At 41.4% G+C, this 26,643-nt stretch overlaps 1 protein-coding gene across 7 annotated transcripts; it reads left to right on the forward strand.

The window, feature by feature from the left end:
- Positions 1 to 126: 126 nt before the first annotated feature.
- cspp1a (centrosome and spindle pole associated protein 1a) lies at positions 127 to 26,420 on the forward strand. 7 transcript variants are annotated; one of them, XM_066720769.1, is made up of 31 exons: positions 127 to 222; positions 1,879 to 1,990; positions 4,091 to 4,187; positions 4,416 to 4,519; positions 5,705 to 5,785; positions 6,933 to 7,031; positions 7,345 to 7,745; positions 7,897 to 7,983; positions 8,197 to 8,295; positions 8,558 to 8,649; positions 9,110 to 9,206; positions 9,828 to 9,885; positions 12,017 to 12,336; positions 12,735 to 12,853; positions 13,319 to 13,418; positions 14,025 to 14,142; positions 15,670 to 15,817; positions 16,101 to 16,244; positions 16,444 to 16,556; positions 16,768 to 16,917; positions 17,243 to 17,434; positions 17,833 to 17,946; positions 18,333 to 18,399; positions 19,400 to 19,526; positions 20,703 to 20,842; positions 22,334 to 22,474; positions 22,897 to 22,940; positions 23,056 to 23,119; positions 24,334 to 24,431; positions 24,796 to 24,943; positions 25,153 to 26,420. In XM_066720769.1, exons 2-31 carry the CDS (start codon positions 1,886 to 1,888, stop codon positions 25,371 to 25,373), a joined length of 3,888 nt encoding a protein of 1,295 aa, XP_066576866.1. In that variant the 5' UTR covers positions 127 to 222; positions 1,879 to 1,885; the 3' UTR covers positions 25,374 to 26,420. The 7 variants fall into 7 exon arrangements, with proteins under 7 accessions (XP_066576866.1, XP_066576859.1, XP_066576815.1 ...); XM_066720762.1 differs by lacking the exons at positions 22,334 to 22,474; positions 22,897 to 22,940; positions 23,056 to 23,119; ... (1 more) ...; positions 24,796 to 24,943; positions 25,153 to 26,420 and adding exons at positions 2,592 to 2,655; positions 4,711 to 4,734 and having other exon boundaries at positions 19,397 to 19,526; positions 20,703 to 21,613; XM_066720718.1 differs by lacking the exons at positions 22,334 to 22,474; positions 22,897 to 22,940; positions 23,056 to 23,119; ... (1 more) ...; positions 24,796 to 24,943; positions 25,153 to 26,420 and adding an exon at positions 4,711 to 4,734 and having other exon boundaries at positions 19,397 to 19,526; positions 20,703 to 21,613.
- Positions 26,421 to 26,643: the final 223 nt, after the last annotated feature.

The following is a 26,643-nucleotide window of genomic DNA, read 5'->3' on the forward strand; positions in this document are numbered from 1 at the left end:
GCATTATATTTGATTCCACCTAAAAACCGAGACCTACAGTGCGTCGGGCCTCCAGGCCACAGAGGGCGCACTCTTATTTCGTGGCGCTCGGCGGCTGTGGAGGAACTCGCCGGCGTGTCTTTGCCGCGGCAGTCGGCCGTCGTTGTTTAATTGCCGTTGAGTGGGCCGGGGCTGGTCGCTGCTGCTCGCCGGGCGGTTGATGGAGGTGCATCTCTGAACGGGGTAGGAAAACGGGCTCCTCCGCACCGCCGGGCTAACTGTCTCAATGCAGTGTGCGGCACTGCAGTGTGGACGGGCAGGATAAACTTTCTGTTCACGGACACTGCCCGCTCCCAATTGCAGGGTAAATTGACGTGGTTGTGCGGCGCTGGTGCTTCCACACTAATTCAAATATATATATTTTGCATTAACGGCATTTTGTTTGAGTGTAACAGTCCGGTCGAGGCGTTATTGCCCCGTATCTGTGGCGCCCAGTTGCGCTCAGACACAGGGTTTGTGTTGCAGACTGACAGGATTCATAGGCGCAGTTAGTGGCAAGTGAGAGGCGCCATGGTTTTGAATTTGAAGGAAGATATCCATAATGTTGTGAATTATATGCTTTGTTTTAAGTGTAAATGCTAGGTGTTGTGAAACGAGAGGCTTCAGTTTGGCCTACACGTTTGTGTACAGTGGTTGCCTAACAACGAGTGTTAAAGGGACAGTGCAGCGTTTTGGGTTTTCATTTCTCATTGGAAGTCAATATATATATACAAAGTATCCTACATTTTGAACAATGAACTGTCGCTTTACACGTTTATTTGTGTTTTGCAATTGAACCCAGCTTGCTTTTGCGTATTTAGTAAGTCACACAGAATGGGTGTAAGGTGTATTGGCATAATCCAATTTCTAGCAACATCTATGCGAATATATCAGTCAGAGGCTCCTGAACAGCTGGTAAACAACATGCTTGTGTGTTTAGTTCACACTGAGGGATAAAGAGCACATTCTGTAAGAGATGTGCATGTTAAGTGAGGAGGAGAGGGGCTGAATAGATGCACTGAAGATTTAAACTGCGAGTCATTAAGAGAATGATATGCACTGATTAAATTGGTTTCTGGAACATGAATTTGCTGGCAAAGCAGTTTGTAGTAGCTTTAGGAAAAACCTTTGTAGGGTTATAACTCACACAGAGGTCAGTGTACTCTAAATCAATCAATTAAATGCAGTGTGATTAATATTCTATTGATGTATCTATCTATATGTGTGTAAATATGTGCATGTGTGTGTACAAGAACATCATTTACTGCAGTACAGTTTATATCACTCTTTCCAATAACAGTGGCAGGGTTATAGTACATTGCTTATTTACATTGCAAACTACTTACCTTGAGTGACTCATCCATTTTCTTTAATTGGATTAATCATCTTGTTGGAGTCATGCATCCAAAGGGTATTGGGAAGAATACTGCTTAGCACTGCAAGAAGCTTCACTGTGTGGAAGGGAAGGCTATTGTATAAATCTTCTCCCCGTTTAAGTGGAGTGAACTGTGTTTCTGTACAGAAACTATTTACAGCCATACTTATGGGTGAAAGTGCTGGGTTAGGGATGTTATGTTGCATTGTAAGCACTGATTAGAGTATTTGCCCATTTCACTACACACTATGTTCTGCATAAAGGGAAAATGTACACATTTTAATATTAGGGTTACTACATTATTTAAACTTGTTTTTAAAGTGTTTTTGGGGAAACAAAATCTCTCCCTGCAAACCTCTTATTAAATTGTTTAACCAGTGCAGGGGCAAGATACCTTACTTTAGACAGGATTGCATGAACATTAATTTATCATTTGACCTGGCCAGTTGAGCTGAATTTACATTTCTTTTCTGCTTTTGAAACAGGAGTTAAATGAAAATGGATGATGAACTTGAAAACTTTCTTGAAGAGCAGAAAGCTAAAGTGGCTCAAGAAAAGGCCAGCTTGGAACAGGACCCTCCTTATATGGAAATCAGGGTAAGCTCTGCTGTTTTGTGAGGGGATGCTGTACTGTTTTAAAAGAAAACCACAACAACATACATATAGCTGTGGGAGCTCATTACATTTGTGAAGTATGAGTGATATGTTTTTGAGGGTTAAAGTAGATTTAATTATACTCAGATTATTTGTGTGTTCTTGTTTGCAGAATGATCTAATTTGTAATATACTAGTAATAATAACAGTGACACAATATATGTATGAAATCTTTTATATAGTATTGTTTTTAACTCATAATTTCTCTCACATTTCTGCATTTCTCTTACTTTTTTATGCTTCAGAGGGATTAATTTGTAAATGTTGTCTTACACATTCCTTGTGTGCTCACAAAGACGGGTAGTCAGTTATTCTATAGCATCTGGAAAAGGTATGTTAAAATCTCTCCTGAATAAAAGTATTCTATTTAATTTGATTTGAAAATGTTTCCAGTCCTTGAGTTTGGACTTTTCTGGTTGCTGTGGAATAACAAGCTGAACTCTAAAGTGACAGAATTGAATAGGGTAGGCCTAAATACCAAGTAAATGTCGGCACATTTTAAGCTATAAAGATTCCCATTCCATAGCAATTTAATGCTTTTCAGGTTCTATGAGCTGTAGGATCTTTCATAGATTATAATCATGAAGCAGGGAAACAGCCAATTTAAGGTAAGCTGAACTTGTCTGTTGCAGTTTTGCTTAAAGTAAGATAAGGATGAAGTATGTATCACTCTTGTCTTATCCTGGTGTGTATATTGTAAATCCTGAAATTGATTAAACTGCTATGTAGTGACGCCTTTGTTTCCCTGTTTGTGGATGAAAATATATTTATGTAGATATGCAAGGCATAAAAAGAAAATTGCACTATGATTTGTGAATTCTTATACTGTCTTTAGGATATATACAGTATCGGGTGATACTGAACCAGTAGACATACCAGTTAATTCAAACAGGAAAGCATGAGTTGATTATACGTCCTTGATTCATACTTGCAGCCTGACAGGTTGTCAGAGACTCTAGTCTGTTGAAGCTATCTTCAGCTTCTCATACACATCCTTAAATAAAACTGAGGACTCGGCCTCCACCAGCAGGAGGAGAGAATCAATGTAGGTGCCTCGCGGCTCGCGCTTTGTCAGAGGTGCAGAAGATTTCAGCTGACTTTGATCCTCTGTTTTCCACACATCTTGGCAGCCTAGTTGCCAGCTCCCGGTGACTTACCGTCTGTATGCAGTCATTTATACAGCTCCTGGTCCTCAGCATTATGATCGCTTTATGATTGCCTATGTATCGTGACCTGGCTGACTTACAGAAAGCGCACATTATGCTGAGATTGACTCTTAGATGTACGTTGCGTCAAGCATTTTCCAGTATTTTTTTTTACTACTGTCTATTGTAAATATGCGTGTTGTCCATCTTTGTGAAGTGTTTCCATGGATGCTCCAAAAATGCAATCTTTATCAGACTTCACCACTGCCTTGAAGTGTTGAAGCATTCTGTAGCACATGTATCGATGTGTATGAGATGGGAATGTTGTAGTAAGGATTGTTCTCAGCTTACATCTTGTCCCTGTGTATTGACATGATTCAGGAGGCATGGTGTGCCACTAAATATTTTTATAAGAATTAACAAGTGTGATTTTTAGCAATAAATGGCATAACATGTATGCTTTGAATACATTTCATGATAGATTTATCTTTAAATTGTAACATGAGTCCCTGTATTGCATTTTGTATGACATCATGAATTACACAAGAAGTCTCAACCCTACTTCAAAGCAGCCTCTCATGGTCGCCATTTTATACCGGAACTGTGTGGAGTAAAGACAGAGCCGTGATTTAGACCTGGGAGAATATTCAGTCAAACTGTGTTGAAGAACCTGAAGTGAATCTTATGTTTTAATCTGAAAATCAATTGGTGTAATTAACTTCCAAACTAACTATACCAGTATGGCACAAGTTGAGCTGAACACATCAAAGTTTCTACCATTGATCTGCAGTTTGAGGAATAGCAAATATGGCCTTTTTTATTTTACTAGGAAAGTCCATAAATAAATGCTTTTGAAGCTTATTTTATTCTAAGGACTGATTGACATGTCATTTTACAGACAAAGGCTGACAATGTGTACAACTCCAAGGTTAAGGAAAATCTTCCTCCTCATAAGCACTCCTCAACCCAGAAACCACACATTGACCAAGCCAAAGGTACTCTTTCCTTTTGCCACATGTGATGTGACTTTATAATATTTTAATGACTGTATCTTTCAGAAAAACATATTACTTGATGTGCTCTCCGTCTCATCCATTCCAACAACGGACGAAAGTATTGATACATTTGTTGTGCCCCCCCCCCTCTCTTGAAAGGCTTTAGTATGAATTGTGCTTTTTGCCACAACTGTAGAAAGCAGTCACAATATCTTTTCCTATTTTCAGATGAAAGCTTTGGCTTAAGTTTGCCACTGGGAGAAGAATATGAGAGGAAGAAGCACAGACTTAAACAAGAGCTCCGTCATGATTATAGACGCTATATGGCTCAGGTAACCTTGGCTAACCTGTCAATATTGAAAGCAAAACAAATTATATCTGCTGATTTGAGTAATAATAATGTTTTTCATTATCAGTGTTGTGTCATTTGTTTATCTTTCTAGATATGATACTTTAATAACAATTTTTCTTATGTTTGTTGACTCAGTGTTACTGTCTTCACCATTTTCCTTGTAACTAGCAGCAATTAGTTCAAGACAGAAGAAAGGTAGGGTTTTCATGGTCTTTTCCAGCTGGCTTTTAATCATTTAAGCAGTTACCATAGGAGCATAGTTTCAGCAGTTTGCTTAATAGTGCTCTTATATGTAGATGATCTGTTTTCTTTTTTAGATAATTATTTCATAATCAAAATAGATGGAAATTATCTACACTTTAGTTTTTTTTTTTTTTTTTTAAATCTACTTTTTTCCTTTAGATAAGTCTTGGCATTGTTCTGATTTTGCTGTGCAGTAGCAATATTTCTGTAGATTATTAAACAATTAAACGCTTAGTAAACTGCATAATGTGCATGCAGTTTAAAACAAATCTTACTCTGATTTAATTTAATGCTATGACCATATCCTGTTCAGTGTAGAAAATGCAAACATGAGCATGCTGAAACTGCTAATATATTTCATATAGGAATTGAATTGCTAGACATTTGAATTAAACCTTTAATAGCAGAAGACATGATACACAACGAATCTTGTTTGCCAAGGATCATAGGAAATGTACAGATGGTGGATTTCAGGCATTTTTAAAGTGTAATGCCTTTTAATTGGCAAACAGTGTTCAAAACCTCTTAAACAAACCAATGAACTGTGGCATCCTTTCCAATGCTAACATGTAATGGAGATCTAGTGTAAATAGGACAACCTAATGGACTACTAGACCAGTATTGTACAATGAAATACCCCAAAACGATGTATTTTTATATGTGATGCATGCAGGGAATACATATGTTTTAGTGGCTTGAGTTTGAAGCTGGTCAATGAGTTGCAACATTTAATCACTCCTTACCAGTAGGTTTATAGCAATTATAAGTAAGTCCCTTATTTTAATACAATAATAGTCTACGCTATGAAAATCCAACAAGAATTATTATAATATCCCATTAATCACAAACAAACAATGCTTCCACAGATTAAATTACATATTTTGTTTGCTAAATATTTTGTATTTGTATTTTTTATTTTTAGAAAAAGAACCTAGATACCGATGAGACGGACCTAAACTCTCAGGGCCTTTCATTACCCATCGGGGAAAGAAGATCTGCAAAGGTAGCCAGGAGAATTGTTGTTGTGTTTGAGGTCAAGTATAATTGGAAATACTCTTAAGTAGATGAGAAGAATTTATAGCACCAGAACAGATTGGATTCTGATTCCTTCACCTGACACAGGAGATGTTAAACCTTTTGTATCTTGTTTCCCCACTGTCTAGCTCCCTATAATAGGCTGGACCCAAATCTTTTAAGTACTGACTTCTGTTAATTTTGTCAGCTTCCAATAGCTGCCTGTATTGTGGTGCTTCCTCTTCTGTGCCAGGTCAAGCTGACAGTGGTTCATAATTTAAAATAATAATAATACGTGCTACAGCTTAGTCTTGTGTAACAATCTTTTCAAAACATTACTTTATTAGCACAGCCAACGTGATTATTGTTTGTTTTGTGTGGTGGATTTTAAACTCTGCTGTGACTTACTTGAACTGAATATGAACTGTATAACTAGGCATATGAGAATAATCAGAATCATATTATCTGAAGGCACTGTTAGACATGTAAAATGTTTGTTTTAACTGAAAGTAGTTTGGTGTAATACGGTGTGTTTGTCAGGGGAGTAGTAAGTAAACCTTATATGCCACTTGCAAATGTCTTGGGGTATCTAAGCAACCGTTTAAGTGTACATATCTGTGTAGTTCAAAGTGAGCTGCTGGAGTGGAGAAGGGTTTACTCAGTGCTCACTGACCGACCTTTCTTGTGTACTGAGAAGTAGAGGTTTTGTCCAGCCATTTTATTTAAATAAGTTACGAATTTACCAGCAGTCTCTGATTTGTATTAAGGAAGGCTTTAATTGCAGTGTATGTGTGTATTTCCAAAGTAAGAATGATCTAACGTACATTTATGTATTATTTATGGAACTTTGTAAACTGAAATGTACAGTTGCAGGAAACTATATTGTTTATTGTTTTGTAGTAACAGGCTCAATTCTCTTAATATTTGAGATAATGGGCCGGATTAAATCAAAATTTTGACCCGCTAATAGCAAACTACAAACCTGTACATTATAGCGGTTACATATATGATTAGAAGAAAGTGTCATCTTACGTAAAATGAAGCCGCAACTGAGTACAGTTCTGTAGTTTTCTATTAGCGGGTGGGTCAAAGTTTTGATTTAATCCGGCCCAATGACTGCTAGCCATCTATTTCAGGACCGATTGAGAAGCGAACGAAACCGGGAGTATAATCATTTTCTCAGGGGACAACAGGATCACAGCAAGGTGAGGGAACAAACGAGGGATGCTTTACAGGTAATGTAACAAAACCACTTTATCCAAGTTTTACAATAAATGTTGTAACATTGCAGAAATGCCTTGTGGATGAATGAATTTCCGTAAAATGTTTCTACATTCGTAAGTGTAATTAAGAAGGTAAGGCATATGATGGGTATGTGCTTTTAAGAGTTACATTTCAGTAGTATTTTTAATAGCATTTAGAAATATAGTGTGAGTTTGTCAGAAGTAATTAGAAATAACCATGTATTAAAAACATTTTACACACAGAATCATAGGAATCATTGATTCCTATTTATCCACACCTTTTACTGTGTGCTTCACTCCCCAGGGGCCGGAGAGAGATGTCGAGCTCCCTGCTGCAGGCAGAATCCAGCCTGCATCATCGATCTCTGTGGCCCAGCCCAGCTCGAGACCCCCGAGGGCTGCAGCAGCCCGAGATCACACGCCTCCAAGGAGAGACGCAGCCACCCTCACCGAGGCCACAGGGGCGCTGCTGAAGGGCCGAAGGCAGGGGGAGGCCAGGAGCCAGCGGCCAGAGGAAGACCACAGTCCCCGGGGGAGGAGGCCCCGGCAGGTCAGGTTGGACTACGACTCCGATCTGGATGAGAGGCACTACCTGGACTCGGGTGAGGAGACACCTGAATACCTGGAGAGAAGAGCACACAGGCCGAGGGAGGATCAGGGATACATGGAGAAACGGCAGCGCAGATTGTACTACAGGACTGAACGGTAGTGACAATGTTTCGATTGGCCATCTTCAACACTTTGAACGCCACCTATGGTTCTTATAATGTACACCGAGACAGCACATCTGAGACAGATTCAAGTTGATGCAGAGGGAAGTGTAATAGCATATTGTCTTTGTGTAATTGTCTTTTAGAGACATGCCTCGACAAAGGGACAGAAGAGTCGATGAGTATGATGATTACCCCGAAATGGCCCATCATGTGCACAGAAATGAAAACAGGTGCAGTTGAAAGACATTTAGCACCATAAATGTACATTACATTTCTTTTTTGAAATGGCGAATCTGTGATTAGTACTGTAGGCAACCATTTAGAAAGAAAAGGAAAATGATAGTTATAAATAGTTTTAAATGGTTTATTAGACAAAAAGGTACTGCTGTATTGTCTTGAATTAGGAAAGTAGGCTGCTAACTGCATTTCCCATGACTCTTAAGACTGTATAGGGAGAAAAGGGAAATGGATGCTCCCCTTGTCTATGAAGAAGACAAGGACAGACTGAACAGGAGGCCACTATCAGCCACATCCAAACCCAAGTACTACCGTTTACATTCAAATATCTTATAAATGCACCTTCCGTATCCAAAAGTATACACATTCTGTGATGAATGTGAAAATGTTGTTTCCATTTAACTTTTTTTTTTTTTTTTAAACTAAACCCAAAACCCCATGCCTGAAACAAGAAATGAGGCCTGAACTCTGTAAAAGTGACTGAGTGAGTTGTATTTTCTCTCATTGTATGTGACTGATAAAATGTAAAAATGTCTTGTTCCTCTTTCAATGTATTTGTTTAATCAGGCTGCAGCCCCCAGCATCTCTCAGGCCCGGTGAAAGATCCAAATCCGCTGCCAATAAAGATGAGCCAGAGTTCACCACTGGATTGCAGATAGGTGAGATCATTTATATTTTAATGTATTGAATGTTTGCTGCAATTAAATTATAATGTTCTTGACTAGGCATTGTCATGATTTGCTTTTAAAGGAAGTGTAATCTGTCAATTAATCAAGCATTTGTTTAATTTAATGCTCTTTACAGGATTAAATCTGGGCTCTGTAGTAATTTCCTCTGTTACAATGCTTTGAAATGTTTGCCAACCCTGAATATAGTCTTTTGGTTTATACTTAATGAACTAATAAGATAAATGTCAAAGCTTTCATCTCCAATACAGAATTTGTTCTTCATGTTCTGAAGCTAATGGTAAAACACTGTAGGAAGTGTATTGTTTTCCACATAGTCCTTTTTTATGATTGTTTGAATTGTGTTTGGAGTTCAACATGGTGGAGAAAAATAACCTGCTTTGAATGTGCATTGTACTTTTTAACATGAAATCAATGTTTTGAATTGTGTTAGGAGTGGCAGAAGGAGACCTTGCCATGCAGAGGAGAAAAGAGCGATACAGACAAGAGCTGCAGGAACAGATGGCAGAGCAGCAACGAAACAAGAGAAGGTTTAATTTTTGCCCCATTGTTTCATTTTTTCTTTTGGGTAAATCAATATTTGTGTGAGCAAAGGGCTGGTGGGCTGTAAGTATAAAAAATGCTAAGGGGGGGGACAACCTAATGTCATGTATTTATCTTGTCTGTTACTTGCAGAAATGTAGGTTATGTTTACTTGGGCCTCAAGTGGTGAGAGCTGGGTAGCGTTGGTTTAACATCCTTGGGACTTGTGTCCATAGCAGAGGATCTGTCAGTGTTAGTGACTGATCCAGGACAGACAAAGTGTTCTGGTGTGGTTTGTTGTGCTCAGGGAGAAAGAAGCTATTGAACTGCTTCACAATGTTGTTCCTATGCCTAAGACTGAAAATAAAAAATCTGAATATAAATAAATCATAAACATCATAAACAGCCTTACACGAGGACTAGGAAACATTTAAATCTGGCCAATAAAGCGGATATTTTGGTTAATTAAGTCATTTAAAGAGAACTTGGAACAGACACTTGAATGCCCTTCAGTCCTCAAGGCCCACAGTGTCCTGAAACCTATATTGTATTGCTTATGACCTTTGAAGCAGATGCTCTAGATACTTATTGAGTGCTTTATTTTTTATTTTTTTTATTCCTGTCTTCAGGGAAAAAGAACTGGAGCTCAGAGTTGCTGCTACTGGAGCCATTGACCCAGAGAAACAGGTAACTGCACTGTAATCACACTGACTGCTGTAGTCTGCTCTGGGGATATTGTGAAATTGTCTGTGGAAATGTTACTGTGATTGTAGATCAGCAGCTCCTAATGATAACTTTGCTTTTGTTTTCCTAGCAAGACCAAGAGCAGGTAAAAAAGCCTTTGCGTCTCTGTTTCACAAACTTGGGGGTAGATTTACTCAGGCCCTCTCTGTATCTTTGTTTAACTAGGAGAAAAGTTCTTAATTTGAAAAGTGTTAATGTGAGGTACAAACCTGTACTGATGTCACACAGAAGTCAGACATCTTTCAATCCTGACTTGAATATCTTTAAATAACTTTCTCCTGGAAAATTGCTTGCGCCAAGGGAGAGGCTGAAAGAAACAGGAAATATTTATCTTCTGAGAAAGGGTGTTGTTTACATGAAATGCCTGCTTGTAATACCACTTTATTTTAATAGAAAAGGCATAATAGTTTCAAACATTAATATTCAAGCTCACGTAGAACCTTTAAAATGTTCCCTCAAGGAGTTTGATGGAAAGAATTAATTGGTTTACCTGCATAACTTCAGGCTACTTCTGCAGTAATCCATTCAAAACAAGTCTTGTAAAAATCTTTCCCAATGGGTCAGTCCAAAAAAAGAATTATTAAAGATGGCATCTGTCTGAATCAGAGTATGAATTCTAAATTTAATAAAAACAAGAAGAATTGAATAAATCATGTGCGGTTATGTGTAAGACAGTTTATTTCACAGTGCAGATGCTGTTTACCACAGTGCTTATAACACTATCTGAGCTGTCATGCCAGCGTCCCAGTCTTCCAAACGTGAAAAACCCGAGTCCTGACTGATCATTAGACCGAGGAGAGTGGAGCATTGCAATATCAGTCTTTTTTCATTCATATTATTACATTAGAGAAGTTGCTTTTTTAGAATGGCAGGATCTACCCATTACTGGTGAAATATAAATTAAAATGTGAGTTAATTAAGGCATAAAAAAAAAATTAACCAAGAAAATAAGCTTCTACCTATGTGTTCTTGACTGCATGCTTGCTGTGACTTTGAGTGCACGAATGAAGGTTAGAATTGTGCTGTTCCCTTTTGAAGCATGCACAAAAATGTTCATTTTTGCTGTGGATTTGTTGATTTCTTTATTTGTTAAACAACAAACACTGCATAAACAAAACTGGCTAATTCACAGATTTTACTGATTGTCTTTTAACCCGTAAAAGTAACAAATACAGTATTGCTGTAACAAGTGTTCATCACTTTTCTCACCTGGCTGTCACCCAGAATATATTTGGAATGGAAATCTTCATACTTTTTACCTTGTGACCCAACGAGTCAAGCGTTATTAATTCCGCTGTGGGTTGTGCTTTTTCAAATTTTATTCCTCCCATTTTTTTTGATTTTTTAACTCTTCAGCCTGAAACATGTATTTGACCTTCTACCATGAAAAGGAAATAATTTTGTGTTATTGAAATGCTGTAATGGTTGCTGTAACACCTGTGCATACAGAGAATGCTTGTTTTAATGTAATGTAATATACCTATGCCTTAGCATGGCAATGAATCGTTAAATTACCAGTTAAAATATGCAAAAGGTGTCACTTAACTATGTGACTGAATACTGAAAGGCAGATGTCTTAAATATATAAAATCTCAATTGTAAAAAACTTTACATGTTAAATCACAAGCCATGCTCATATAGGAAAGCTGATATGGAAAAAGTAATTTAAGAATTTAACATAAAAAATTATGTAAAGGAAGGGAAAAAAAAGTGGGTGGAAGATTGTCCCACCTTGATTTAATTTTATACTTTTCACAGAACATTGAAATTCTATAATGAAATAAATTTCCTTATGGTTTGGGATTTGAGAACCTGATGGTGCAGATGACGTATTTCGATGTTTGCATAGGTAGCTAAAAGACCATAGCCTTAGCTCAGGAAAAAAATTAAAAATAAAATATATTTTTTTTAAATAAGGTGGTATACTTTCCAACATTTTTGAGAGAACACTTTACTAGGGGAAAAAGGGCAAGTTTTTATAAATATGAAAGCTGCATGTGGAACTGAGTATTACAAATAGGTTTTTTGATATCACTACTTATTCATATAATACTTGCTTCACTTACACACACAGCCAGATCGAATCAAGCAGTTCGGCGCCGTGAGCCGAGACTACGACAGCAGAAGGAGAGAGGTCCCGTATCGGCCGGGGCAGGGCCTGGATGGGTTCGCGCTGGACTCGACCAGGAGACCTCGTCCAGAGAAGGCTTCTCTTGACCCTGAGGAGAGGGCCCCTCCCGAGAGGCCGAGGGTGGCCTTCCAGTCTCCGCTTCTGGACTACAGCGCTGCTCTGGCAGCCGGGGGGGCGGGGGGCTCTGGGCTTGGCGCCGCTCCTCTCAGTGAGGACTTCCACAGAGGACTGTCCAGCACCCTTGGAGAGATTGTCGTCCCAAGGTAATGTATTTAATGACAGACTGTTAGCCACTTCAGAAAAGATAATTCAAAAATAACAACAAAACAGTTTTTTGTTTTTTTTTCCCAGAGAGAGTTTGATTATGTTCACTCCTTTGGATTATCCTGGATACAAATAATAATAAAAGGACACTTTCTATAAAGCAAAGGAAGATGACATGCTTCCATCCCTTTTTAATTTGACCCTATGTACATGGGTATTTGTGTGTGTACATATATACATATGCATTTATTTTAAAATTCATAACCTGGGTTTTGTTGAAAGTTCGAATTTCTTATATAGTGCCTACAAGTATATGATTGTCATTATTACTATGAATAATACTCTTTAAATTGTTATTACTCTTTAAGAAATGTTTTACCATTCTGGTTGTTTGCAGAATTTCGAATGTGCCGCCTCCCCCACCACCTACTTTGATGGACAGTTACCGCACTCCTTACGATGATGCTTACTATTACTATGGGGCGAGGAATCCGCTGGACCCCAGCCTGGCCTACTGTAAGCACTTTCTCTCCTTTTTAAACTTTAAAAGGATCTTGACTAGACAGTCAGGCAGGTAGAGCTGAGTCCTCTGAGACGCCAGAATCACCGCAATCCCCAGATGGATACTTACAATTACTATTTATTGAACCACTATTTAGTTACCAGCTTGATGTTTATTTCTGTGCGGTGTATTTGCAAACCTGTCCTTAAAACCTTCATGATAAATAATTGTTTCAGTGTGTCTAAGGAGTAACACATCTTAGAGTAATTTGTTCTTGCTCCACAATAGCAGTGCTTCAGGGAAGGATCTCAACAAGCTAAAGCTTTGGGAGAGTGCCAGTAGTCCATAGCACTGGAAGTAATCAATAGAGAGTGCAGTGCTGGGGAGGAGATCGGGAGGTAGAAGCCAGCTCTCCAGTGCAGAGCTCCCTCCCAGTGGCAGGTCTAGTGACCATGCTCTCTCTGTGCTGATGATTACAGATGGGCCTGGGGCTCTGGGTGTGCAGCCCATGCCTTACATCAACCTCCCCCCTGGAGCAGCACAGCCCTACCAGATGAGCCACCCGGCGCCTCGACCACAGTAAGTGTCCTCACCTCATAATCCACATCGGGGGGAACTTGTGCTCGAGGAAAACGGGATTACAATTGTATTAATATAAAACACATCTACTATAATGTATTCCTACCTTTACCAGCAGGGGGAGCTGTCTCCCAGTAGTAGACTAGCAGCTCTGAAATCTCCTTTGCGTTGCTGTTTTATGAGATCAGTTGAGGTCAAGAATGTTTCCTTGGGGATACAGAGCATCATTCTCACCCGTCTGAGTCACCATCACTGCTACACTTCACTGCTTGACATGGATTAGATATACACTAGGGACCCATCAGTCTGACTTCTGCACGGCCTGCACTGAGTGGGTGCTGGCAATTACATTGTGTGCACTGGCACAGAGAGACGGGAACATTGTGTGTAATTTAAGAACAAGGTTATTTTTTATTGATGTTTTTTTTTTTTTTTCTCCTCGCATAACAGGCTTTTAAAAGGACTGTAACCTAGCATATATGTAACTCAGAATCATCATCCCATTTTAAGGAAGACGAATATTCTAAATGTAGGGGGAAAACATTTTGGTTATTATAAAGCATTAGCAATTGTAAGTTCACATTCCTCTGATGCCTATTGGTCTAGCGCTCCGGGACAAAGCAATGCTGCTGCAAATGGACCAGGGATTGGAATCTTTCCAGCAGAGAAGCCAAAACCATCAAAAGACGTAGTGCTAAATTACCAGGAGGCACTGAAACTACAGGTAAGGCATCAAAGCAATGTCTGTGGAGTTAAAATAAGAGACCCTGTTATGACCTGCAGAAGTGAATGACAGTCACAGAGTTCAAGCCAGGAGGATTTATTTTAGTGAATCCACATGCAGACCATGCGACTAGTTAGGCCCATGCAAGTCTGATAGTGTCCTGGTTAAAGCATAGTAAAACTCTACCAGACAAGGTGATAAGTATAGAGAAGGGATATGAATTGTAAAGGTTCTGGAGAGAGGATATATAAAAAGGAACTTGGTAAAGGTAGAAATAGAATTTGGAATATAAAAGGAAGAGAGAAAAAGTTCTGGGCCAAAACCGGAGCCCAAAACACTCGTCACCTTCCAGACCCACTACAAACAAATTAACAACGCTATAACACACCCTGTAGAAAACAATTGGAAGAATTTGTATGGGGGTGAATGAGATGGAAGTGCATGCACACACAGTACAGTAAATACAATTGAAAACAAGCTGAAGTAAAGTAACAAAGTAAAGGCAAAATGGACTGTCCAAGCCATGCAAATGATAAAAAATTTAAACGATGTCAAGAGAATGGAGAGATCTCACCTAGTAGAAGTCCCGGGAAAACGTCCATGAATGTTGAGGAGATGGAATAAAAATTTGAGATCATTGCAATAGTTCTGGTGATTTAATCCAGGTATGAGGAGTGGAGATGAAAACAGTACTTGTGAGGCAAATCCCAAGCAGGCCAACACACAAACTGTAAACCAGCACTCGACAGAATTCAACACTAAGACGAAACAATACACACCTACACAGTGCGTTCACTGTTGCTTATGAATAGGATTGCTCAAATATAATGTAAAAACAATATAGAAAAGGAAACCTTGAGCTATGTATGGCTGCTCTGTGTCAACTAACAGGTGCTGCCTGGGCAGGGGGCTTTGATTGGATAATGAGATAAATGAGGGCCAATGGGGGGAGAGAGAGAGAACTAGAGGACTATGGAAAGTAAGGTTTATCTAGCCATGCTACTGTCTCTAATTAAAGGGACAGGGGGGTGTTTGTCTACCTTATGTAACATTGTGAGAGTTACAATGCATGTTCTGCAAGAACAAATCTTTAACCTTTAACATCCTTTAACAGGTACAGCAGTTGCTTCCAGCTTGAAGAAAAGTACCAGATGTTTAATTTGCATTGTTTAGCAGACTGGAATGATAATCTCCAGACTATATAATAATCAAAACAGATCTATTTAGTGAAGCATATACTATTTATCATGATCATTTACATTTTCAGATTATAAAAACCCAGACAAAACCAAACAATGTACATTAAAAAGAAAACCAAGCACTGTTTTCTTTTATGCATATCATTTAAAGTGTCAGTTTAAGAGTCCTTAGATCTGAAATGGAAAGCTGGTCCCATTGCTGCCTGCAGGCTTTCTCCTATAATCCTCTATGAAAACAGCTGTAGGGAGGTTATTTATTTATTAAATTTGAAGAACATAACATTACAAAGCTGTTCTCCCCCCTTCCCTGTTTTTTTTTTTTTTTCAGATACAAGAAAGACAAGATCGAAAAAGGCGAGAGAAGGAAGAGAAGGAGCGCTATGACGCCAAGATGGAGGCTGAGATGAAGGCCTATGACCCCTGGGGAAAAGGAGGTGGAGGTGCTCCTCTCAAAGACAACCGTGGAAACCTCATAAGTATGGCCTCCTTCAATATGGTTTAGCACATGGATTCACATCTGCTCAATTCCTGCTCCCTTTCTTCAGCTTTGCACCCTCTCTCTGCTCTGTCTAGCACTAAAGATGTCTACCTCCCAGTTCAGAAGTGTCACATTTAATGGGCTCACTGTTGTGGCAGTGTTTTTAATGTGCTCTGCAGTTGGTTAAGAATGATAGGTCATGGCTTTGTAATTGTCACTCAAAAAGAGTCCTCATGATTTGGTATTCTGTAGTTTAACATGCCTGGATTGTCTCTGTCCAGCCGATCTGAACAAAATGCACAAATCCAACGAAGAGGCGTACGTGAACCCGGACTACCGTGAAAAGAGAGACCTTCTGCCCATCAGCAGGAATATCCCGTCGCCTCGGAATGACGGCAGAGCTCCCTCCGCACACAAGATTTCAGGTGAGGCACACAGAGGGAGAATATCAGCACCTCGGCTCTCTGAATGAAAATGCATTTTAATTGAATTGCAGGATGCAGCCCATGCAACACCAATGAGAGCGTGCATGGATTGTTTTCTTGCTTGTGTGTTTGCAGTCATGTATTGGTTGGTTTATTTAAAGGAGTGTTATAATCTGAGACTGGTGGTTTGTCTCGTTAGGTTTCTCCTTTGCCCACACCTCGCCTTTTGCTCGAGGCAATGTTTTTGCGGATGTTCCTACACCACAGCAGCTCCAGGAACAAGACAAGTACAAGGACTACCTCAAACAGCAGGTACCTGCCATCACAGTCGCATGAAAGACTCTAGGAATCATTTAATCGCATTTATGCCCCTTTGTCCCTGGCTTTCCACCATAGGAAGGGGCAGAACAGTAATTATCAGTAAATACCATAGTGAACAAAGTTTGTGTACAACAGCGAAACAAAACTTTGTTGCCGCTGTAGTTTAAACTGAGAAATTAAGTGAAGCTCTTCCTGCTGACAGATAGAAGAAAAGAGGCGCAAGGAAGCAGAGGAGCGTGAGAGACTGCGGCTGGAAGAGGAGGAGGAGGAGAGGCGCCTGGCGGAGCAGAGAGCCAAGATCCAGAGAGAGTACGAAGAGGAGCTGGAGAGGAAGAAGAGGAAGGAGTTGGAGGTTAGGCTTCACCACAGGAGTGTCCAAGTACTACTGTTATATATACCTTATATATTAATTTCTTGGGGGTTTGTAAATACATGTGGAAACAAGCAGTCACATTTGCCATTCAGCATTCATTCTCTGTGCAAACTCACTGCTTGACAGTTTCCTTAATTTGAGAAGTCCATTTAGTCCTAACCCATCAAGAGCTGGAACTGGCCAGCAAACGTCACCCTCTGACTCCGTCGCTCTCTGCTCAGGTCCCTCCGTCATGTAATACCTCCGTTCTATTTTGCCAGAGGTTCACGTTTTAGTTTTTTTTTTTTCACTCCTTCTTCGGCAGAAAAAGCAAAAGGATGAGGAGCTGATCCGCCAGGCAGAGGAGCAGCGTTTGGAGTCTGAGAGGAAGCAGCGGGAGACGGAGGAGGTGGAGAAGGAGTCCGAGAGGAAGAAGCGGGAGGCGGAGGCGGAGGAGAAGGAGAAGGATTCCCAGCGGCTGCAGTATGAGAGGGCGAAGCAGGCCAGACTGCAAGAGGTCAGACACCACGGCCTCTCGCACGGCACCTACCTCAGTCCCTTACCTTCTGACTCTTGTTTATGTTTGTGAAGAGGGCTCCCCTATCGTTTTGTTCATTTGTACTTGGGAATCTGTTGAGGTTCGTGGACTTATGCAATTATATAACGATAGGAAGGTCCCATAACCTGAAATAAAACTTCTATAAAATTAGACCTTTGGGGAAATAAAAATGTATGGCTGTGCAGAGTGGTATTAGGAATTTATTTAGAACTTCATACAAATATTAATTTTGTATCTGTTGAATTAGATGTGGAAAAGAAACCAGAAAAACAATAGTTGTAGCCTCCCAGTTTGCACAGTCTCTAAACAGGGAGATCCTCCACTTCATTGTCACTGAGTGCACCGTGTCTCTCCAGCAGACCCCTCGGCAGTCCTCTCCTCCCATTCCCACAGTGCAGAAGAGAATGACCGGGGCCCAGCCGACGCCCAGACCTCTCTCTGTGGACAGCCACCACTCGGCTGCTGTGACTGTAAGCCAGAGCGCCAGGCCCATCGATCCACTAATACTCGGGAACAGCATGGCAAATACAGAAACCCTTTTTTTTTTTTTTTTTTTTCTAAAGTTATTGGGCAGACGTAGTCTTTGGGATTAGGTCCTTTGTCTAGCAGGATTGTGGTCAGTATCCTATTTTAAGAGCTTAATGTCTGATCGACTGCAATCCTGTGTGTTGTATTTCAACAATACGTGATCACCCCCCTCTCCGCTCGACAGTTCATTATCAGACTGCCTTGCCTATGTACATTTCTGCAGGAAACCCTGACGTGCATTCAGTTACAATATCCGTCTACCACCTGTATACTGTATAACCGTGGTTTGTGTAAACAAGCTGTCTAAAAGTGTCCCTTCTGTTCCCAGGAGCGCTCGCTGACAGGGGCGCGCTCTCCCCCGGTGCCTGCCAGGAGAAACCAGCTGCGAGCCGCAGGTACGGCTGCCAAAGCAGGGACAGGAATAGAGAGAAATTCTTAGCGCCTCTAAACAAACGGATTAGCAGCCAACTAAAGCACTTCTTCATGTTTGTTTGTTTTTTAAGCAGAGAGCTTGTATACACAAACATCAAAGCAATGATTAATGCATTTTGTACACACCATCCACACTTTCCAGAACCCGAGTTTTGCTACAGAAGTTATCTGTTGATCAGTTTGCCTAGTTGCAGGTACCTATTGAGCTGATTTAGTAGTTTGCCTGCCGCACTGTAGACAGAGGGATCTGATCTTGACTCCAGACGTGTCTTTACGGATGGGTACTGATAGACAGCGAGAGAGCTTTTGAAGAAGGACAATGAGACACACATCCTTGAATTCAAGAGCAGATTACACAGAAAGTCATAACTTTCGACATGTGGTGGCTTTTGTGATTGTTTGATGTTATGGAATGAACTTATTACTACTAATGTGGAAGTGGGCTGGAGTCCAGCCGTGCTGTGCCTGGAATTTCTCCCAATCAGCCAGGTCTGTTGTGTAGTATTTAAAGAATATAAAGACTGATTGTTGAGGCAGGTAGATGAAAGAAAGCCTTTTAAGACGGGGCGGCTGTAATGAACAGTGAGATCGCACATGATCCTTTGAGAGGGCCATGAATGGGGCCATGAATAATCTATTACCATGATTGCAAATGGTGTGAATTAATGTCGGCCCAATTCAACACTATTGTTCCCATGTGGGGATTTTATGCTCATTCAATTTGAGCAATGCGAGCCTCCAGCACGGAGTGACTCTCAGTCAGCATCGAATCCATTATGCCAGGTGTCTGTGTCTGATTAAATGGGAAGAATTCCTTCTTACACAGATATGATAAAGGAAACTTGACATTTACCTTTTGTCCGAGCTTCCCAGTTCCCAGTCGTCAGAAGTGGGCAAATCCTGCACAAAGACCCCAAGTGTGTTCCTTCACTGTGTCAAAGTGTGCCTGGTCTCCCCTAGCAGAGGACCAGAAGGGGGTGATCAGCGAGCTGTCGGCTCTGAGGAAGCAGCTGCGCAGCGAGCAGCGCCGGCTGGAGGGGCAGCTCCTGCACACCGACCGCCAGGACCTGGACAGCCCTATGTCTGCCAGGTAGGGTCATGGCACTCGGGGACATCAGACAGCAGGGTGTGCTGCAGTGTGGGTTTAAAGCTCCTCTCTGCTCTGGGCCATTTTCATTGACCACGTCCTCTCGGGCTGTTTCTTTGCACAGTTGAAACTTACTCTTGGATTCGCGCAAGGGCTGAACCGTTTACAGTAAAAGCATGGTTATCCGGCACTCGGCTAACCTGCAAGCTCAACTCACTGTAAAAGTGGCACCCCCCCGAAACAGATCTTACCTGAAACCACACTTAAAGCTAGTGCTTCGGTCTACTGAGACACCTGGATTGCATCCAGGTCTTCCTTCATTTGTGATTTGTGATGCCTATTGCTCTGGGATGCATTTGGTGGAATATCAATAACCCTGCATTCTGGCTTTTATAATAATCCATCAGTGAGTACAGGAGCTGAGCATAAAATCGTTCATTTAAAATGAGAAAATAAACGTTTGTAAGAAGCTTGAGACATATCACCATATGACTATTTTATTTACCATATTACATTACTAACAGTATATTTTATTTACTATATTATGCTATTGAGTCCTTTTAAAATAAATAAATAAAAATATCTGGGCATAATTCAGCTAACCAGAAAATGTTGTTATCCGGCAACAGCCCAGTCCCGAAGGTGCTCCAATTAAAGAAATTGTACTGTATAATTACCATTGGAGGACAGATTCTCACCTTCAGGAATAGTTGTCTAACACCATATCCTTGGTTAGAAACCCTGTTCACATATTACTCAACACTTCCAAATACTTTGAAATTATTTAATACAGCTGTCAAGTTTATTGTAGATTTTAGACTTTTTAAGCATAGAGAAAAACAAAACCAGGCTGCACATGTTCTGTGTTGAATGTAAGTGGGCAGGGATCTTCCCAGCAGCCTCTGCTAATCAGGTTTCTGAAAGGTCACAAGCAGATTATGTATGCAGTGTGTCCAACATGGTGATCCTCTGAACACTCACAATAGGCTGGCTGTTAGATAGAAATAAGAGTTTCTGTATCACTGTTATCTAGGTATTATGTGTCCTTCCTTTCGAGTTAATAATAGATGTTTGTGAAAGGCGTCTGGGGTCCTGGGCGTGTGAGATAAGATGAGCAGCAGCTTGCCTGGCGCTGGATCGGGGAGTGTGTGTAGTGCAGTAACATGTTGCTGTGTACAGGCGCAGGGACCGAGGGACAGTGGACGTGTTTGACATGGCCAGACTCCGCATGCAGGCTCCTGTCAGGAGACCCTCGTCCAAAGCCCTGGAGCCCATCAACATGCAGAACATCCGGGACTTCAACCAGCTCAAATACAGAGGCGAGTGCACTCTCACAGTCTGCCACTTACAGGTCCCGTCCCACTTACTGTTATTGAGCCTTCGACTCTTAGGTGCAATCCACACTGTGGAAATACTTCAGTCTGCAATTGAATATATGGCCAGCAGTGTTTTTGTGCTTCTCTGACTTTAACTACTTGCATGGTTAACTTTTTTCAAACATCCACGTTGACATTTCCCATAAAGTTGTCAAAAGTCCAAAACCCTGCCTTGAAAATGACTTCTGGTTGGTTTCTTGTTAGGAGACAATGCATTATAACTTAATTTCACAAAGACTGCAGTATTTCTAACCCATACAGAGGTGGATGAATTGAAAATACAAGTTTCAGCTCTTAAATATTTAAGATACCGCAATCTGCACATCTCCGTAATATGGTTATTCCCTGTGTAAAACGCCTAAACATTTACTGGACTCTGGATTGCTGCAGGTACCTGTTAAGATGTTATCTACACTCAACATGATCAAAATTGCAAATTCTGGCATGATTAAAGGTGAATAATTTTACTTTACAAACTGTAATCAAACCACTTAATTAAGGTCTTGAGAAGCTGGAGAGCTCTGACAGAAAGAGACAACAATGCTGAAAGACAATAACGTCATCAGTTTCAGTTTGTTACTTGAATTTCCAAATTTCAAGGATGAGAAAAACACAAACTGCAGATGCAGTATTGCTGGCACAATCGCCATCAATTTGAATCTGTAGCAAAGTCATGATGAGAAGTGAAACAACCCAAAAGCACAGAGTTAGCAAAACCATTATATGGAAATAAAGTCCACAGAAGATTGTAAATAGTCTAAAAATAATCGGAATCTTAACCAGCAGCCCCGTCGGGCCTTTGATCCCCCCAGCCGGCTCTCGGGGACAGCTGCTGGCACAGCGAGTTCCTGCTAATTGTCCTGCTCTCGCGTTGTTGTTTCAGAAGACGCTCACGCAAAGTGCCTCCTGCAGTTGACAGCATAGAAAAGAATAGGCCTAATCAAGCAGCTTAGTCAGAGGAAAATGATTATGTGCAACTCGATGAATAATAAAGCTATCCCTCTTTGAGGAAACTTCAGATCTGAAGGGTTGCTGTGAAGAATTCTTCTGGTGGGGAAAAAAAATTAAAAAATAAATGCTTTTGATTTTTAAACTCTGCATATTCATTCATCCAGCCTGAATGGGGTTTTATTTCAGTAACATTTGTGTTGTCATAATTAAACCAGGTGGGGAAGTGGTTTAATTGTGGGAGTTTCAAGCACTTCAACTTGAAAGACTGAGACAGAGTAAGATTGTTGTCTCACACAGGGAGCTGTCTTGCCATCTCCTCAGATGCTTGCCCCCCTCAGGGCTGAGCTGCCAGGTTTATTGTACTGCATGCGTGTGCTTAGAAGCTGGAGGCCAAAATCCATGTGGAGTTCCCTGCATGACCATGTGTGTGCATCTTAAACATGAATACTGACTGCAGTGTCTGTCTGTGCGTCTGTGCTGCAGACAGCGAGTCTCGGGAGGAGGTGCGCCAGACGTACCCCGACCCCCCGGCGGACGACCACAGCCTGGAGATCCAGCAGCGGGCCCTCCTGAGGGAGCAGCAGAGGAGGATCAACGCCCTGCGCAGGAGAGGGGCTGCAGGCGGTGAGGGCCGCCTCCTCGCACTCCTCCTCGCCGTTCGCATTGAGCTGTAGATGCAGGAGATGTCATACGAGTGTTCATATTCATGTGCCTTGAAAGCATCGGACCTTTCGCACTACAGCACAGTGCCGTGCACCTGCTCCCGGAGAGGCCAGGACAGTTCGTTTTATTGGACGTACTTGTCTACTAAAGACTTGGGAAAACATGCTAGTTACTACTTAAGTAAACAAATTACACGCTAAGTTAGGGAAAAACAGTTGCTTCATTCATCGGAATTAAATGTTCCCAAATATTAATACATTAATTCCAGACTGGTACCAGAATTGGTATTCCTGTTATAACACAACCCATCAGCACACTTTCTACAGAAAAACTAAAAATGTATTGCAATACTCTGCTTGAACAACTTGTGCTTGTTTTTCCAGATGAATTTGACTTTTCACATGTGATGCAACCAACCCATCACCTGGTGAGCAACGCAGTCATGTCTTCTGTGAAGGGATTTAGTTTTCATGGTTACTGACTGAAATGGAGGCCAGCTCAATTATTTAACATATCTGCTATTGATCCGTTTATTCCTCTAGAAAAAGCCCCCTGCAGAAGAGCTCCTGAGAGGGTCCTTATTAGAGTCTGAGAGTGCTTTCATAGGTGAGACTTTATTTAATTGTGAGTGCTTATTGAATTCGATTTTCTTACCATGTGTATCTTTTATCACACATGAGATCAGAGAGCAGCCTCACAGCTGAGCTTGGCCATGGAGAGGCAGTGACAGTACGGCTAATCTTGAGACAACACGCACAGGACTCGCTTATAATGGCTGACTTGGGAGTCATGCCACTCTTTTGGGTGCAATACAGCTGAAGAGGCTTGCTATCTGGGACCTTAATTGTGTAGGGAATTTGGCAGGAATTCCCAAGGATTGGGCCGCTGAAAATGTGAGCAGTACAGCTGATCCACAGACCGAGGGCCTGTCCGTGGAGACGGCGCAACTACAGCGATGTCGAGGCCAGCTGGTGGCAATTTAAAACCTGAATTGTGTGCCAGCTGTATGCTGTTCATCGTGCGGTCAGCGAGACCAGCAGAGATTAAATTAAAATCAATCAGCGGGGGCCTGTAAAACGCATGAATAAGGACATCTGGAAGAGTGGAGTGGGGTAGAGTGGAGCTGCAGTGGGAGGCTGGCTGCCTTATTACAGCCAACATAGGAGCCTGAAATGGACAGGCCAGCACGGCTTCAGATGCAAAACGTCTGACCAGTGTAGGACGTGTTTCAGAAACAACACCACCTTTATTATCAATTTTCGCTTAGTGGAGGTGTAGTAATACTCATGAGCTTATGACTTTATTAAACATGGGATGAACAGAAACACGAACAAACAAAACCAGGGATCCCAGGTTCCAAAAACTCCTACCAATTAATGAAGCCGATTCTAATGGATAGTAAAGTACTGGGGAATGTAAATGTCCCTTAACACTCAAGTAAACATATCAAGGACTGTTTTACAGCTGGCGTTAAAGGAGATTGAAAGGCCTTGCATATTAAAACGATCTTTATTATTACATGGGTAAAGAAACTGCTTGTAAAGTATGTGTGAAACAAAGATAACTCCTGTCTTTCAATAGTTTGTCTAATGAACTTGAGACGTTGCACAAGTGGAAGTCATTGTGTAAATGAAAGTCAGCAACATGTTTAGGTTAACTATACATAAATTAGTGAATCTGTTATAATTAATTAGCTTAAGCCTTAAATATGAACAAAAAGTATTAATTCATGGCAAGCTTTAAAGCACAGCTGTACCATCTGTGGATTTGCTCTGTGAGGTCCGTGTTGTTTCAGTGGCTTTGACCTTGTTTTCTTGCAGACGCCAATGGAGAGACATTCCCAGGGCTCCCCGAGCACCGCACAACCCTCTCGGCCAGGGAGCGCCGGAGACTGAACAAGAGGGCGGACTTCGACACTGTAAGCACACGAGCAGAGACGGGGCCCTGGGCACGTCTGTCTCGCTCTGTAGTTGGTTTTAGAAGTTAATGGATCCCAGAATATCACTGTTGTTTGAAGGAACCCAGAGCCCACTTTAACTCCACGTCTCAGGAAATCAGACCTTCTATAAGACCTCTGGCCATTTTCACAGAGAGCACTTTCCCCTCGATTAGAAGGATTACAAACAAAACCCTGCACTCGAGATGATGAACCTAAAACACAAGTATCTGTGAAGTTCATTTCACCATGATGTCACTTCTGCTGCTTAAAGTAACGCTTGTGATGATTTATAAAAGCCACACACACCATATTGCACAAACAAACACTGTGTGTCTGTGTCCAGAATAAAGAGACTCCCAGAGACCCCCGCGAGCCCGCACTGCAGCCAGACAGCACTTCCGTGTCCAGCCTCAACGTGGAGCAGCTCAGGGACCGCAACGCACGCAGGATCCAGCGCCTGGAGGACTTCAACTACCAGAGCTGGAGAACCGGTGGGAAGACATGAGCGCACTGAGCGGGGCTGTACAGTTAGTGATAGAGGAGTAGAAAAGAGCAACAATAGAAGGAGGTCCTTAAAGCTTCATGTCACAGGGTATCTTTATCAGAGTACATCCTTGTAGGACAAATGGAAGGGATTATTTGTGCTGCTGTGCAGGACAGTGTCTCAGTGGTTACTGGTGTCTCGCTGCTGTTTCCACAGGAGATGCCTCGGCGGAGGACTCGGATGACTTCCTGAAGCAGGTCCCTGGGGACAAGGAGCGGCCGTACTCGTTGGAGACAGTGGCCACGGAGCCCTGGCTCAGGCCCGGGACGTCCGAGACGCTGAAGCGCTTCATGGCAGGGCAGACGCGTCGAGAGAGGCCACCCTCTGCCAGCTCTCTGGCCCTGAACTGGGAGGGCCCCTCCACCTCGCACGGCTGAGCCACCCCGTGCCTTCCCCGCTCACTGGATGCACTTTCTGGGTGTGTAGCGTTTGTGTGTGCGCAAAGAAACCCTTTTTATATGGCCTTTGTCCTCCAGGATGTTTTAAAAATGACTGCATGATGAGATTGACTTGTTTGTGTTGCTTGAAATGATTATTGTTCGCTTTAGCTCTGAAATTGCAGATCCATCCCCATTCTCGCGATGCTTGTTGAAAAGCAGTCTTTTGCCTCGGGAGAAAATCACCTTTCCGTTCCACGAGAGCAGTTGAGCCTAGCGCTGGATTGCAGTTTATTTCACACTTGGCAAATGACTGGAAATGGCAGCAGAAGGAAGCGCGATTCCAATACTGATGTCTCCTAAATTTGTCTATGAAACCTCATTCACAGTCTGTGTCGACTCCTCGAACAGCAATTCCTGATCTTCAGTCTCATACGAAGGTCCACACTTAATGCTATAGCTTTAGAGACTGACTTTCTTTGGTTAAACTGTGATTAATTAAAATTAAAGCGGCCCAGTCCAGTAATTAGTTTTGTTCCGCCACGGAGGAAGCTCAAGCTCAGACGCAAGGCAGTCGGCAGAGATCTGACCCACGTGCAGTGTTCGTAGTTTCCAGTCTCGCAACTTTGAATAAACAAATTATTCATTAGACAGAGCTGATATTAAATAGAGCAGGTGGGGCCAGGGGAAGGAAGGTTTTTTTTTTTTTTATTCCCCCTGAATTTGAGAAGGAGCACCAGGGTTACAAAATAAGAATAGTTGCAAATCAGCTTTTAAACGGTTCATATTGGTTAATATATTGGTTTAATTCACATATTACTAAAAACACAACACTGCTCCCAGATGTGAAATGAGCCGTTTGTAAAGGACTCTGTGAAACTGAAGCTTTCCTCGAAACACTGCGGCTTCTCGTCAGACCAGTAATAAACAGCAATGTAACATGATTTCACAATGTACAGTTTGCAAGAGTGTTTTTACTTAACCGGTTGTTGTAAATTATTAATTTGTTTGTAGGAGATGTTAAATAAATTATATTTTAATAATTTGCGTTTGTCTACATTGTTTTTGATTTGGTAAAATGCACATCAGACAACATGCTCTACAAACGCTGACACACAAGTGATCACACACCCATGATCAAGGCTGGGGGCTGCTTGGTTGAAACTCTGACTATAAAGGTCCACTTTGTAAATATTTGATCATAATTTAGTTGCTCTAAGGCAAGCGCAGGAGTGGTTTTGTTTTAACTGAATAATTCCAAGCAAACTCA

This window comes from Amia ocellicauda, chromosome 2 (genome assembly GCF_036373705.1).
Source record: "Amia ocellicauda isolate fAmiCal2 chromosome 2, fAmiCal2.hap1, whole genome shotgun sequence".
Classification (NCBI taxonomy): Eukaryota; Metazoa; Chordata; class Actinopteri; order Amiiformes; family Amiidae; genus Amia; species Amia ocellicauda.

Excerpts from the sequence above, each read along its gene's own strand:
- cspp1a (XM_066720769.1), top strand. The coding sequence starts at position 1,886 with ATGAAAATGGATGATGAACTTGAAAACTTTCTTGAAGAGCAGAAAGCT. Across the intron at positions 16,245-16,443 it reads CTCCGCACACAAGATTTCAG|GTTTCTCCTTTGCCCACACC; the intron begins GTGAGGCACACA and ends TTGTCTCGTTAG. Across the intron at positions 19,527-20,702 it reads GACAGCCCTATGTCTGCCAG|GCGCAGGGACCGAGGGACAG; the intron begins GTAGGGTCATGG and ends TGCTGTGTACAG.